Source organism: Taeniopygia guttata, chromosome 34 (assembly GCF_048771995.1).
Source record: "Taeniopygia guttata chromosome 34, bTaeGut7.mat, whole genome shotgun sequence".
NCBI lineage: Eukaryota > Metazoa > Chordata > Aves > Passeriformes > Estrildidae > Taeniopygia > Taeniopygia guttata.
This window is the reverse complement of record NC_133059.1, coordinates 1937538-1953007: the sequence shown is the minus strand read 5'-3', so window position 1 is coordinate 1953007 and position 15470 is coordinate 1937538. Positions and strand designations below refer to the sequence as shown.

Genomic DNA, 15470 nt, shown 5'->3' with positions numbered 1-15470 from the left:
GACACCTGGGGACAGCTCAGGCTCCTGCGGAGAGAGGGGGTGGTCAGGGGGTGGCACCGTCCCGCGGTGTCTCCAAAGTGTCCCCAGGGGGGAGGGGACACTCACCTGTCCCAGCCAGAGGTGACAGCTCCGGGAGGGGGGTGGCGGTGCCTGCGAGGGAGGGGAGGGGACACTGAGGTGTCCCCAGACTGTCCCCAAGTGTCCCCCAAATGTCCCCGATGTCCCCAATCCCCCAACCCCAAATCCCCCTCAGTGTCCCCAAGGTCCCCAAAACGTCCCCAAATCCCCCAAAAAGTGTCCCCGATGTCATCCACCAACGTCCCCAAATCCCCCGATGACCCCAAATGTCCCCGAGTGTCCCCAAATTGTCCCCGAATGTCCCCAAATGTCCCCGGGTTTCAGCTGGCCTTGCTCCGGCACTTGCACTTCCCACCTGAGGGGACACACAGGTGACACAGAGGTGACACAGAGGTGACACAGGTGACACACAGGTGACACACAGGTGACACACAGGTGACACAGAGGTGACACAGAGGTGACACACGGGTGACACAGGTGACACAGGTGACACAGGTGACACACAGGTGACACACAGGTGACACACAGGTGACACACGGGTGACACAGGTGACACAGGTGACACACAGGTGACACAGGTGACACAGGTGACACACAGGTGACACACAGGTGACACACAGGTGACACACAGGTGACACAGGTGACACACAGGTGACAGGGGTGGCACTCACTGAGCAGGATGACGACCCCCAGCACGCTCAGCACTGCGGCCACCGCGAGACCACCGACGCGCCGGTGACACCAGTCTGGGACAGGGACAGGGACACTGGGACAGCTGGGGGTACCTTGGGGACACCTGGGGACACGTTGGGGACACCTGGGAGTACCTGGGGACACCCTGTGGACACCTGGGGACACCTTGGGGACACCCTGGGGACACTTTGGGGACACCCTGGGGACACCTGGGGGTACCTGGTGACACTTTGGGGACCCTCCCAGTCCCTCCCAGTTCCCGCACTCACCGAACTGGAAGGGACTGGAGGCATCTGGGGGGGAAGGGAGGGGTCAGAGAGACCAGCACGGACCAGTATAAACCAGTATAAGCCAGTATGGACCAGCACGGACCAGTATAAACCAGTATGGACCAGTATGGACCAGCATGGACCAGTATAAACCAGTTCGGGCTTTCCATCCCAGTCACTCCCAGTTTGTCCCTGTCCCTCCCAGTTTGCCCCAGTTTGTCCCAGTCACTCACCGGGGTGTCGCCTCTGGCCAGGGACAGAACTGAGGGGGGAGGGGACACCAGTTAAACCAGTTTGGGCTGGGACTGGGCCCAGTTCCTCCCAGTAACCCCCGAAATCCTCCCAGTCCCTCCCAGTACAAACCAGTCCCTCCCAGTCCATCCCAGTCCCCCCCAGTCCCTCCCAGTTCCCTCCCAGTCCATCCCAGTCCAAACCAGTACCTCCCAGTATCACCAGTTCCCGGAGCTGTTCCCACTCCATTCCGTCACCTTTGATCCCTGAGGGGGTGGAGGGGACTGGGACAAACTGGGACAAACTGGGGGGAGCCGGGGGGGACTGGGACCAACTGGGGACTACTGGGAGAGAACTGGGCAAACTGGGAGAGACTGGGATGGATGGGGGGTTACTGGGATGTTACTGGGGGGTTACTGGGAGTTACTGGGAGGGACTGGGGGGGTTATTGGGAGGTTACTGGGGGGTTACTGGGATGAACTGGGAGTCACTGGGGCTCCACTCACCTTCCCAGAGCAGCCGCGGGAACTGGAAATGGGGGCGGGGGAGAAATGGGAGGGGGCGGGGCACGGAACGAGGGGGCGTGGCCAATGGAAGGGGCGTGGCCAAATATGGGGGCGGGGGAGAGGTTTGGCCGCGGAAGGACTGGGATGAACTGGGGGATACTGGGATGAACTGGGAGTGACACTGGGGGATGCTGGGAACACTGAGACAGACTGGGAGTGGCACTGGGATGCACTGGGACAAACTGGGATGGACTGGGACGAACTGGGAGTGGCACTGGTAGAACTGGGAGATACTGGGAGGCACAGGGGCAAACTGGGCTGCACTGGGAGGGACTGGAGGGGCACTGGGGCTGTACTGGGAGGAACTAGCCTGGACTGGGATGAACTGGGTTTTACTGGGAGGGACTGGAGGGGTTGAATGGGCTGGTCCCGCCTCTGCCGCCTCCCATTGGCTGAGGCTCCCGCCCATCACTGTCTGCAACCAATCAGCACCCGGGAACAGCACCTGGAGGCGGGGCCTGGTGTCGGCGCCCTTTTAGCGACTTTGAGCCTACAAGCCCCGTCATGCACAGCGGCTCCATGGCGGCCTAACTACAAGTCCCGTCAGGCCCCGCGCTCCACAGCGCTCCCCTTATCCGCTACCATGAGCCTCACAGGAGCCCCCCAGACCCTGCGGGACCCCCGAGAGCCCCCCCGAGCCCATTCGGGACCCTCGAACGCCTCCTCGAACGCCCAGATGCCCCAAACCACACAGAGGCCTTCGAGCGCCACCTAAGGGACTACAGATCCCACCATGCACCGCGGCACGCACGGAGCGCCGTTAAAGCTAGGAGTCCAGCTCCCGTCATGCCCCGCGGCGACAGAGACCCCCCTCAGAGCCGAGTTCCGGCCCGACAATTCCCGTCACGTCCTGAGCCCCACGGAGACCCCTCAGAGTTCCCCAGGTGCCCCCAGGGGCTTCCCGACCCCACAGAATCCCCCCAGGTGCCCCTGTAGACCCACACCTGCCCTCCAGGACCCCCAACTGCTCCGTTACAAAGAATTCCGGGACTACAGCTCCCATCATGCCCCGCGGCGCCCATTGCGCGCACTTACGGCCATGCATCCATTTCCCGTGATGCCCCGCGGCCTCACTTAGCCCCTTTAAAGCAGCGACTCCATCTCCCATCATCTCCCGCGCCCCAGAGCCCCGTTATACCTGCGACTCCATCTCCCATCATGCCCCGTGCCCCATTGAGCCCATTATACCCGCGACCCCATCGCCCATAATGCCTCGCTCCCCATAGAGCCCGTTATACCCGCGACTCCATCTCCCATCATCCCCCGCGCCCCATAGAGCCCATTATACCCGCGACTCCATCTCCCATCATCCCCCGCGCCCCATAGAGCCCGTTATATCCGCGACCCCATCGCCCATAATGCCCCGCGCCCCATTGAGCCCATTATACCCGCGCCTACAACTCCCATCATCCCCCGCGCCCCTTAGAGCCCCGTTAGCGCTTCCCCCAATGCACCCCTAAATTCTCTCCCCAGACCCAAAAAAACACAAAAATACCCCCAAAACAGGAAGAAAACCCCAAGTTATTTGGTCACCAAAACTCAGAGACCCTCGACCTTTAATATTTCATTTTTCCTCCTCTTTAAAACGTTCCTTTCCCCTCATTTCCGTGCAGTCTGCTGGCACTGTGATTTGACCTTCTCTCATGGCGGGGATCCCTCCCAGGAGCTCGGAGCCATCTCAGGGCTCCTCAGGGGATTTCTGGGGTGCCTCACAGCAGGGTCCGGCCTCGCTGCGTTGGCAAAACCCCGAAGCGCCGCTTCAGGGCCAGGCGGTGCCGGGAGAATTTATCATCGGGGGAGAAGCGGGCGGGGTGCGCCAAGCGTGTGGGGACCCCGTCCGGGGACACCTTCTGTGGGGACTGAGCGTCAGGGAGAGCCCAAATTCCCCCCTGAGCACAGCCAAACTGACCCGCATCGCTCCCAGCCCGCACCGCGGACACCCAAACACCGCGGGTCCCCTCCGAGTCCTCCCTAAATCCCCCAAAAGCGCCCCAAAAGCGCCCGGTACCCGCAGGGTGTAGACGCGCTCCCCGCCCTCGTTCTCCTAGCACTGCAGGAACATGGCGGCGCCAGCGCGGCACCCGGCCGGAAGTCGCCTCAGGAGAAAAGGGGAAAAGGCGGGCTTTACACCGGAAATCGGCGAGAGGGACGATGGGAAATGTAGTCCCGAAAGAGAGCGGAAAGTACCGCCCAACCCAGCAGATCCGAGGGGGGAAATTTGGGCCCAAGAAAGGAGATTTTGGGGTGAAAACGGGAGTTTGGGTAAAAAAAAAAAATATGGAATTTGGGTCTTAAAAGGGGAATTTGGGCCCAAGAAAGGAGATTTGGGGGTGAAAACGGGAGTTTGGGTAAAAAAAAAAAATATGGAATTTGGGTCTTAAAAGGGGAATTTGGGCCCAAAAAGGAGGAATCTGTGTCCAGGAAGGGAAAGTTTGGGCTCAAAAGGCGCATTCGGGTCCAAAAAGAGAGAATTTGGGCCCAAAAAAGGGGATTTGAGCAAGAAAAGGGGGAAATTTGGACCGAAAAAGGGGGATTTGGTTTCAAAAAGGGAGAATTTCGACCAAAAAAATCGGGAATTTGTGCCCCAAAAAGGGGAATTTGGGTGCCTAGATGGGAAGTCTGGACCCCAAAAGGGGGAGTTTGGGTCCAAAAATGGAGAATTTGGGCCATAGTTTGGGGTTTGAGCACTAAAATTGAGCAGTTTGGACCTAAAAAGTAGAATCTGGATTTAAAAAAAAACGGGAGTCCGACCTTCAAAAGTCAACCCAGGGAGGCAGGGGGAAGATTTTGGGGTGAAAAAGTGAGTTTGGGTTCAAAGTAAGGGAGTTTGGGTCTGAAAGTGCGAGGAACAGAATTCACGGTTTGGAGTTTTTAAAGTTTAATAATAATAATAATGGCAATAGGATAAAAAAAGGAGAATAATTCCAGCGGGGTGACATCGCTGAGGCGCGTGCATATTCATGATTTCGTTATTTGTGAAAAACTCGTTGTGTTGAAATTTTAGGAGTTTAAATTTTAGCTTTCCCCCCCATCTTGTAAATCAATCTTTGAAAATCTGAGATTTCCAGAGAAGAAGGAAATAATGTTTTTGTTGGGTTTTTTTGAGATTTTGGTGTCTGTTGCTGTTCTTTTAATATTGTGCTCTAGGATAAAAACTGTGTGTGCCACACTGCTGAAAAGAGATGAATACAGGAAAAATTTAAGAGAGATTAATACGGAAAAACTGAAATGAGATTAATACAGAAAAAATTTAAAAGAGATGAATGCAGGGAAAATTGAAAAGATTAATACAGGAATAATTAAACGAGATTAGTACAGGAAAAACTTAAAAGAGATTAACACAGGAAGAATTTAAATGAGATTAATGCAGCAAAACATAAAAGAGATTAATACAGGAAAAAATTAAAAGAGATTAATGCAGGAAAAACTTAAAATATATTAATACAGGAAAACTGAAAAGAGATTAATACAGGACAAACTTAAAAGAGATGAATGCAGGAAAAATTTAAAATATTAATACAGGAATAATTAAATGAGATTAATAGAGGAAAAACTTAAAAGATATTAATATGGAAAACTGAAAAGAGATTAATACAGGAAAAATTTAAAAGAGATTAATACAGGAAAAATTTAAACAAAATTAATGCAGCAAAATTTAAGAGACTTAATTTAATACAGCACTATTTAAAAGGGACTAATACAGCAAAATTTAAAAGAGATTAATGCAGCAAAACTCAAAATATATTAATACAGGAAAAATTTAAAATATATTAATAAAGCCAAATTTAAGAGTTTAATACAGGAAAAACTGAAAAGAGATTAAAACAGCAAAACTTAAAAGAGATTTATACAGGAAAAATTTAAAAGAAATTAATACAAGAAAACTTAAACGAGATTAATACAGCCAAATTTAAGAATTAATACAGCACTATTTAAAAGAGATTAATACAGGAAAAATTTAAAAGAGATTAATACAAGAAAAATGTTAAAGAGGTTAATAAAAGAGATTAATACAGCCAAATTTAAGAGATTAATACAGCAAAACAAAAGAGATTAATACAGGAAAAATTTAACTTAAAAGAGATTAATAAAGGAAAAATGTAAGACATTAATATCGCCAAATTTAAGACATTAATACAGCAAAACTTAAAAGAGATTAATACAGCACTATTAAAATGAAAAAGAGATTAATACAGCCAAATTTAAAAAATGTTAATACAGCCAAATTTAAGAGATGAATACTGCATATCTCTCCAACATAACACATATCGCATTCAGTATTCATTTTAATATTTGCCAAACGCCAATCATATATCGGCGATTTTCACACTACTCAAACATTCTTTCAAATTTCTGATGTTTTGGGAGCTCCTTTGCCTGACCCCTTCACTCTCTGGCTCAGAGACATCCTGAGGGTCAGGATTTATTATTTCATTTTTATATTTTATTTTATTTTATTTTATTTTACTTTATTTTTTAAATTCTTTAATTTTATTTATTTTGCTTTGTTTTACCTTATTTTATTTTATCTATTCTTGTGTCCCCACCCTGCTGTTTCACAGCCTCTGATGACATTTTAGTATGTCCTCCTGAAATTAACACGGTGATCTCTAATTGTGCTCCTGAAATTAACATGGTGATCTGTAATTGTCCTTGTTAATTTTAACATGGCGTTCTTTAATTGTCTTCCTGAAATTAACATGGTGATCTCTAATTGTCCTTGTTAATTTTAACACAGAGCTCTCTAATTGTCCTTGTTAATTTTGACATGATATTCTCTAATTGTCCTCATAGATTTTAACATGATGTTCTCTAATTGTGCTCCTGAAATTAACATGCTGTTCCCTAATTGTCCTCATTAATTTAGCATGGTGTTCTCTAATTGTCCTCCTGAAATTAACATTGTGTTCTCTAATTGTCCGCATTAATTTTAACATGATGTTCTCTAATTGTCCTTCTTAAATTAACATGGTATTCTCTAATTGTCTTTGTTAAATTAACATGGTGTTCTCTAATTGTGCTCCTGAAATTAACATGATGTTCTCTAATTGTCTTTGTTAAATTAACATGGTAGTCTCTAATAGTCCTTGTTATTTTTAACATGCTATTCTCTAATTGTCCTCCTTAAATTAACATGGTGTTCTCTAATTGTCTTTGTTAAATTAACATGGTAGTCTCTAATAGTCCTTGTTATTTTTTACATGCTATTCTCTAATTGTCCTCCTGAAATTAACATGGTGATCTCTAATCGTCTTTGTTATATTTAATGTGGTGTTCTCTAATTGTCCTCCTGAATTTAACGTGGTGTTCTCTAATCATCCTCCTGAAATTAACACAGCGCTCTCTAATTGTCCTCAATAATTTTAACATGATGTTCTCTAATTGTGCTCCTGAAATTAACATGCTGTTCCCTAATTGTCCTAATTGCCGAAGCTGGACTTGTGTGCCAGAGGACAGCCAAAGCCAACGTGCCTGGGTGTCTATGGGATCCTTTCTGCAGGTGGCTGCAGGCAGGAGCACCTGGAGCAGCACTTGGTAGCCGCACTTGGTAGCTGTCAAAAGCTGTTGCTCCTTCCTAGAATGATTTTTGCTTGGAAGTGATAATCTGCAGCACAAAAACACCATCCACTGCTGACTTCCAGAGGACAAGGACATTCTTACAGAGATACTGTCAAGTTCCCTTGTGTCCTTCTGTTTTTCTCGCTTTCTGGGAAAGAACATCAGCCCAGCATCTGATGCCCAATGCTCCGGTTGCTGCCTGGCTGGCTGTGGCCAGCAGCTCATGTCCAAAGACAAGCGGGTGCTGCCTTCTGGGCAAGGGAATGGACAGGCACGAGCAGAGAATTTCCCTGGTGAAGCTGGGAGGAACCTGGGGAAATGCAGAAGACTGGGATAACGCTGGCATGAGAGAAGCCGTTCTGTGTCCCTGATGACGGGGCCAGCAGTGTGAAGGAAGAGCCAAGAGAAGCACTGGAAGCAGACACATCCTGCCGCTTTCTGCTGTTCCACGGACACGGAACACACTTGTTCCCACAGCTCCAGAAGACTTGAAGCAGGAAGAAAAACATTCAGCAGGACCACCAAAGGCCAAGGGGCTTCTGGCCACTTTCCCTTGCCCACCGCATACTTGGGCAACTTGCCGAGTGCAAGCGCCCTTTTTCCCCTCCTCCCCATTGGCCTGAAGAATCTGGGCACCAAGAGAAAGCTCCTGGACCTCCGGGTATGACAACAGCAATTTATTAATGCTACCCTGGGGTGAAAGGAAGTGCTTTCAGAAGGGGTTGGTCCCTGCAGGCTCAGGTGGCCCCAGCAGACGCAGCCTGGCGGATCAGTTCTCCACAGCGCTGCAGCAGGACAGCCAGCCCCGGCGACACGGGAAAGGCCGTGACTTCCAGAGCCGGTGGAGTTGATCTTGCACATTCTGGAGTCGGGAGGAGGGAATGGCCTGCACAGCTAAATTGATGTAATGAGTTTGAAGGGCCAGGCATGAGATGGCGGGGCTGGCGTCATTCGCCATGTCCTGAAGGGCTGCGAGAGAGAGGAACAGAGCCACTGTCAGAGCCTGCGTCTGCAGAAACATGGGGACACCCTCCTGCCACGTCCATGCCAGGCAGCTCTTGCCATGGCCTGGAGGAAGCAGGAGACAAGAAGGGCGAGCTGGAAGGTGCTGGCCACGAATCTGCCACAGGCCCCCGAAAGGTCTGTGTGCTCAGCCCATGCTGCCCTTGGTGCACGCCGGGCCAGGGAAGGCAGCTGCCAGCGGCAGCCCCCGCTGAGAGCCCGCTGGCCTCACTCACCCCTGCAGAGGATCCGGAACTCTTGCTGCTGTCCTCTCAGGCAGCGCCCGGCGATCCCTTGGGAACAGAGAGCGTGAGCTGGCTGGAGAGCCACAGCTGCCGCACACGGGCGCTGCCAGCCCTGAGGCCACACGGCCTCCTGGCCCGGCAGGGCTCAGCCCGGGCCCCTGCCGCATCCTGCCGCCCAAGGGCACGGCTGCCAGAGGCCGGTGGCAGCGCCGAGGCCAGGGGGGCTCCAGATGGCCGCGCTGGGATGCTGCTGCCGGGGCAGCAGGCGGGGCTGGGGCCGAGCTGCGGCGGGGCGGGGAAGGAGCCGGGCTGCTGGCTCACCCATGAACCTGACGGCCGCCTCTCGCAGGGGCTCCTGTGGGCTCTGCAGGTAGGGCAGGGCCCGGCGCAGGTGCTCGGCCGCTCGGCTCCTGTCCTCTGCCAGCTGGAGAGAGCAGCAGGCACAAAGGGAAGGGTTGGTGTGGGCCCTGCCCCTCGGCCGGGCGCTCCCTAGGCCGGGCGCCGCTCCCCCTGCCCACACAGCCCCGAGGCCCGGCCAGCAGCCGCAGGCGCCGGGCTCCGCAGGGAGCAGAGGGCCCGGCGAGCCGCGGTGCCGCCCCGCGGCAGAGCCCGGCTGCCTCGGGGCTCCCTCAGCGCCGGGCTTGGGGCCAGAGGAGCCTGGAGCAGGGCCCGGGTGGCCCCGGGAAGGCAGCGGCGTGTGGGGCGCCGGCCGGTGCCCCTGCGTGCAGCACTGGGCAGGGGCTGCAGCTGCCAGCCCCACAGACTGGGCACCGTGGGCAGGCGGCTTCTCCAGGCTGGGGCTGGGGCTTCTGGGCTGTCCTTACCAAGCGCTCGGCAAAGCTCCACATCTGATCTGTGTTCACCAGGTGCTGAAGATCCCTTCTCTTCAGGAACCTTACTGCAGAAAGCAGCGTTTCCCGAGAGGCCTGCAGAGCGGCAGAGAGCCGGAGATGGCACCGCAGCCCAGGGCACAGGAGCCGCGTCCCTGTGCCAAGGCCAGGTGGGAGCTGGAGCCCATGAGGAGGAGCCAGGCTGTGGGGAGACAGCTGAGCCCCCTGCCATGGGGACCCCGGCGCCCAGGAGCCCTCACCTGTGCCACACCCCAGTTCTCATCCTGGCAGTTGAAGAAGAGTGGGAGCAGGCTCTGCCTCACATGCTTCTTCAGGGGCTTTTTCCCCTTGGCCACCACCAAGTTCATCACCTCTTGGAAGAGGCGAACGGAGAGCAGCTTCACAAGGCTGTTGTCCTGTTGGAAAGGAAGCAAAACCCCTCCACATCAGCTGCTTCAGGCCCCCCTGTGCACAGGCCCAAGGCACCGGGCTTCCAGGCGGCGCCCGGTGCCCATGGCTGGGGGCACAGAGCTTTACATTGTCGAAGAGTTGCCAGAGCGCCTCAGCCAGCTGCAGGGCGATGGGGCTGGCTATTGCTATCTTCTTGTTGAAGAGCAGAGAGCTGAGAACAACGACGGTCATCTCAACAATGTCTTCATCCACGGCCCGCAGGAGGTTGCCAAGGCTTTCAGTCAGGCTGTACATTCTTTGGTTCTGTGTGGAAAACAAGGCTGGGCAACCCGACGCTGCTGCTGCTGCTGCTGCAGGGCTCAGAGGCCGAAGGCCTGTCCCAGAGCACTCAGGCAGCTGAACAGTGACCCTGGAGAGCTGGGAGCAGCTGCCACAGCTCCCAAAGCCCAGCCAAGCCCAAGGGGCTGCTTTCCCCAGCCCCACGCTGCCAGCACAGCTTCAGCTGCTGCCTCCTTCTCACCATCGAGGGGTCCTGGCTGAGCACCACGAGGCCTCTGAGCGCCACGCGACACATCTCTCTGGACCGTCTCTTCAGGTGCCTTGTCATGATCTGCAGGACCTTTTCACCGCATTCACTCAAGTCCAGGCAGTCCAGGACCTGAAAGGCACAGAGCAGTGACAGGAGTGCCCAGCTGGCAGGAGCTCAGAACCGCACAGGGCTGAGCCAAGGCAGCAGCACAGGGCACCATCCCAGGCAGCTGCGGCTACCAGAGGGCAGAGGCGTGGGAGGCAGCTGAGCGAGGCAGCGCTGGCCATCGGGCTCACCTCCACCAGGAACGTCAGGGCGGGCAGTTCCCAGTCTGAAATGTCTTGGCTGAGTAGGTCAAAGAGGCAGGATGCGATCCTGCAGCGCCAGATGATGGAGACACGGCGCATCTCCCTGGGGGGGAGAAAAAGGCACCATTGCTCCTGAGCTGAGTGGCCAAACCTCTCCCAGGGCTGACTCACAGAGGTCTGGTCTTCTCCCAAACACTCCCGAGCACGGGTGCTTTGGGAGGCAGCTGCTCCAGGGCACCCTCCTCTCCCAGCCTTTTCAAATCTGCTCATCCCTCCCTTGGGGACAAGGCCCTGCCGCCCATGAGCACGGGGACTGCGTGGGGTGATCTGGGCACAAAGGAGAGGGGCGGTGGGGAGAATGAGGTCTTACCTGGCCAGCAGACCCACTGCATAGTGGTGGGTGTGGGCACAGAGCAGCATGTTCCAGGCACACCTGCGTTCCATTGCTAGCACCACGTCCTCGTACTGCATTTGGCAGAGCAGGGCCTTCAGGGTCTGCAGTGCAAAGCTGTGTGCAGAGCAAAGCCCAGGTCACGCTGGGAGGCCCGGCTCCTGCCCTGGGAGCATGGCAGGGATGGGGAGACTGGGAAGACTGGGATGGAGCACCTGTTGGGGTGGGTGGCAAGGCCGTGTTGCTCCTGGCATCTCTTCCAGAAGGTATCCACCTCTTCTGGCATATCCAGCGTGCTGATGTAAGCTTGGAAGAGCAGATGCAGAAGGAGATTGGGGAAATATACCTGCACTACAGGTGGGCACCAGGTCAGATTGAAGACCCTCCACATTGTCACTGTTGCCTGCAGGAAATGAAACACCCAGAGACAGCAATCAGTGCCAAGACATGCATGTGGCATGGCCCCGGCCTGCGAGGGAGAGGCCAAGGGAGACACAGGGGGAGCAGCCGGCCTGGTGGCCCAGAACCTTGCCCCCAAGCCAGGTTTCAGCCCAGTGCCTGAGGCAGGGAGATGCAGCTGGGGCAGGGCAGAGAGCTAGCTGCTGGAGAGGTGGCCTGGGGACTGGAAAAGGCCGCTTCCAGAAACTCACAGCCAGGGCAAAGACCCCTGTGCTGTCCCCATCGGAGGTGTACACGCTGTCCTCTGGCCAGGCGCTCAGCACATCGAGGAGGATCTGCAGCGCCGGCTGGGCGGTCCTGCTCGAGGACATGATGGTCCCCCACATGGTCACGGCAGCTCTGTGGGGCCAGAGCTCTGTGTCAGGGCGGGTCTCAGCCACAGCAGCGTGACCTGGGCAGCTGCAGGGGCCCGCGCTGGCCCTCAGGCCGGCCTCTGACTCCTGCCCCTGGCTGGCAGCAGCCAGCCAGCCCACGTGGGTCCAGGCCCTGAGGGGCAGGGAGGGAGCATGGCAGCAGGCTCTGGAGTTGACATGCCAGGACTGGAAAACAGAGGGGCCAGAGGCTCCTGGAACTCTCCACCTGTCTGGCAGGGACAGGCTCTACGGGGTGGGGGGACAGGTGAAGCCTAAGGCCTCAAGGCAGGTGGGGATGCCATGCCTGTCACACGATGGGGCCCAGCGCAAGAGAGTGATCAGCACGTCAGAGGGGTGTTCCTTGGTCAGCTCCAGAAGGGCCTTGTCCAGCCTGTGCTCAGCAGACTCGTTGGCCGTGAGCCACCGGTGGATGTACCTCACCATGGCTGGCACCTACAGAAGGCACAGGGAGACTTGGAGAGCTGCCAGAGCAGCAACTTGCCCAGCTTGCCCTGAGAAGTGCTTCCCTTTCCACCACATTGGGCTGGGCCTCAAAGGCTGAGGGAGCCCAGCACACCCAGCATGATGTGCCACAGCAGTCCTGGGGCAATCAAGCCCTTGCCCCAGACTGCTTACTTGCTTTGCATTGGAGACACCCTTCTCCACCAGCAAATCCAGCATGGCAGCACTGGTCTCGGCACTGAAGAGGTGAAAGCTTGCCAAGATCCCGGTGCCCACACCTGTGCTCTCTTCCTGCCAAATGCACGTGATGAATTGACGGATGGTCTGCAGGAGAAGGGCAGGAAGAGAGGGAGAATGCATGGAGTGCTCCAACCACTCGGTGCTGGGCTGAGCAGTGCCAGCAGGCCCAGCCCAGGTGGGGATGGCCGCAGGTACCTGCGCTGTTCTGCGGAAGCGGCCACGGGCGGGTTCCTGTTCTTGTGTCCGCTCCAGGGCTGCATCTGGTAAAGAGCGAGCGCGGCCAGAGCTGCTGAGGGGCTGCAGGAGAGGCCGGAGAGCACAGCCCAGCCCTGTTCTTGCCCGGCAGGGAGAGCCTCATGATGCCCCAGGGATGGAGCATGGCTGCCACGGGGTCCAGCCCCAGCCCAGCTTCTGTCCTATCCATGGGCATGTCCGATGGGATGGGATGGGATGGGATGGGATGGGATGGGATGGGATGGGATGGGATGGGATGGGATGGGATGGGATGGGATGGGATGGGATGGGATGGGATGTAATGGGATGCGATGGGATGCGATGGGATGCGATGGGATGGGATGGGATGCAATGGGATGCAATGGGATGCAATGGGATGCAATGGGATGCAATGGGATGGGATGTGGCCAAGCTGGCTGCAGCCACTAGCCATGCAGCCCAGCAACCCAGCTCTGCCACTCACCCTCCTGCAGCTGCTTGAATGGCACCACCTCTTCAGTCTCATGCCCTGGGGCAGCTCCAGGGCCTTCGTCCTCTTCCTCCACCCCGGCCAGCTTGGGCACTCTTAGGGGTTTCTGCTCCATGTCAGTGACTGGATTTGTGGCTACTTGCAGGAGAGATGCCTCGGAAAAGCTCCGAGTCAGCAAGTCCTGCTTTCGTGCCTGCAAGGCACCTTCAAGAGAGAAGCCTGAGGAAGGCTACAGGACAGCAAGTCCTTCTCTCTGGTCTCGAGGGCTCCTGCCACAAGGACAGGAGACTCCTGTCAAGGATTGTGCTCTTGCCTCAAGGGCACTGGTGGCAGGGATGGGAGATGCCTCCAGGGCACCAAGTCCCACACTCTGCCCTCGAGGGCACCTGCAGAAGAGAAGCCTCAGGGAGGCCACAGGTCAGCAAGTCCTGTGGTCTGGCCTTGAGGTCAGCTGCAGGAGTAACGCCTCAGAAATCTCTGGGTCAGACCCGAACGAGTGCGCTGTGCGAGGGCTCCTCACAGCACTGCTCTGTCCTGTCCTGTCCCGTCGCCTGCTCGGAGCACTGTGGCATGGTCCTGTCACTGTCAGCTCCTATGTCACCACGTGTCACAAAGGGCCCTTGGACACACTGTTCCATGCCATAGTGACCATGCTGCACGTGTCACAAAGGGCCCCTGCACACACTGCCCCCTGCCCTGGGGGCACCCCCAGCCCACCCAAAGTGGCTCAGGTTGGAAGGAATCCCTTCCCCCAAGCGTCCAAGACAGCCCAGCACGGTCTTTAGGAGCAGCTCAAACCATCAGCAAACGCTGCCCTGCTCTGCGGGCTCAGGGCGGCAGAAGGAGCCCCCAGGGCTGCCGACGCAGCCGCGGCGGGAAGGGCACGGGGCCCTGCACAGAAGCTGGCACGGCCTCCTCGGGACACGTCCCACATGGTGGCCATCCTAAGCACGGCCGTGTGACACAGACCAGGAACGTGTGGGCCAGGGCAGGAATGCTGCTCTGACCCTGGGCCTCAGGGAGCGCTGACATCAGCCGCTGAGGCACAGTCCCTGCCCAAGCAGACCTGCCACCCCCAAGCCCTGGCAGGGCTGGTGCCCGTCTCCTGCCCCAGAGACCTGTGCCCCTGGGGGGCTTCTGTGCCAGAGGGAGCCAAACCCACCTGCACTGGGGGCTGTGCTCCTGTTTGGCAGGAACACCTGGAGCAACTGCTGGCAACACTTGGTCTCTGTCAGAAGCTCTTACTCCATGCTGAAATTATTTTCTCATTGAAGTTATTGCCTTCAGCACAAAAACACCTTAGCGACAAGGGCACAGAAAAATCTGGCAAGGAAGAATCCTCCATTCAGGAAAGCTTTACATCCCATTGCTCAACTCAAGTGGTTCCAAAACATTGCAAACTTCCCAAATTAATTGGGATGGCCTGAGGAGGTGAAGATTTGGAATTTTGCTTCCCATCTCAAAGCAGCAACTCATTTGCCTTAACCTCATCCATTGAGGGTCACTTCACAGAACATAACACTACACAATAAAAGGGCAAAACCAAGAGCCATTGTTTGGTTTGCAAATGGTTTTCTATGAAGGGATGATAATATCCTAGGTCTCTTAAGGAATAAAAGCTCTCAAGAAATGAAAGTCCACTCAGTGGTACAAAAGTAGCTCAAACAAATGAGGAGATGGCAAAAGGGCTAATCCTCCCCCTGCTACAGATATCTAATTGTCCAGTAAAGTACAGCTCTCCCCTCTTCTTCCCTGCAGGAGAATCAGGACCATGAAAAGTCATAAATATTCTTTCTGCCCTGCCTAACCAAAGCTGTGCCAAAGCACAGATGCTGCCTTCAAAGTGACTCAAATTCCAGCCTAGAGCTCTCACCTTCCAGAAAACTCCTTCCCCAACACCCCACTAACACCAACTCCCCCCAAACTCCGGCACAGAAGCCCTCAGCACCCTGTCAGGAACCCCGGCTGTCCCTGTCCCTCTGCAGAGCTTTCCCACCCTCCAGCAGACGCCCTGGTTCCCTGCACAGTGCCGTGGGATGGCCTCAGGAGGATCTGCTCCAAGGGCTTCCCCTGGAGCAAGCTCAGGCTGCCAGGCCTATGGATCCTGGATCATCCTTCCCACCGAGCCTTCCTGTGCACGGC

General features: G+C 55.2%; 2 protein-coding genes, 1 long non-coding RNA gene and 1 pseudogene across 3 annotated transcripts in view; all 4 read right to left on the bottom strand.

Annotated features, from left to right (window-relative positions):
• The window catches only part of LOC121468955 (uncharacterized), a 2238800-nt gene that overhangs the window by 759583 nt on the left and 1463747 nt on the right, over positions 1–15470 (bottom strand). The window lies entirely within an intron of this gene.
• LOC121468927 (uncharacterized) lies at positions 165–1751 on the bottom strand. Its single transcript, XM_072920992.1, has 5 exons — positions 1480–1751; positions 1273–1301; positions 1040–1063; positions 749–873; positions 165–433 (listed from the first exon to the last, which is right to left on the bottom strand). The coding sequence occupies exons 1-5, from the start codon at positions 1517–1519 to the stop codon at positions 307–309; spliced, it is 345 nt and encodes a 114-aa protein (XP_072777093.1). The 5' UTR covers positions 1520–1751; the 3' UTR covers positions 165–306.
• LOC121468928 (H/ACA ribonucleoprotein complex subunit 3-like) lies at positions 3358–3898 on the bottom strand (annotated as a pseudogene).
• LOC140681344 (uncharacterized) lies at positions 8052–8832 on the bottom strand. Its single transcript, XR_012052529.1, has 2 exons — positions 8634–8832; positions 8052–8364 (listed from the first exon to the last, which is right to left on the bottom strand). It is a non-coding gene; the product is annotated as an uncharacterized lncRNA (long non-coding RNA).

Bases quoted from the DNA above. Each gene is read 5' to 3' on its own strand.
- LOC121468927 (XM_072920992.1), bottom strand. From the start codon at position 1,519: ATGGAGTGGGAACAGCTCCGGGAACTGGTGATACTGGGAG. The intron at 1,302-1,479 runs GTACTGGTTTGG...CTCCCCCCTCAG, and splicing joins GGAACTGGTGATACTGGGAG to TTCTGTCCCTGGCCAGAGGC. The intron at 874-1,039 runs GTGAGTGCGGGA...ACGTGTCCCCAG, and splicing joins CTCCAGTCCCTTCCAGTTCG to GTGTCCCCAAGGTACCCCCA.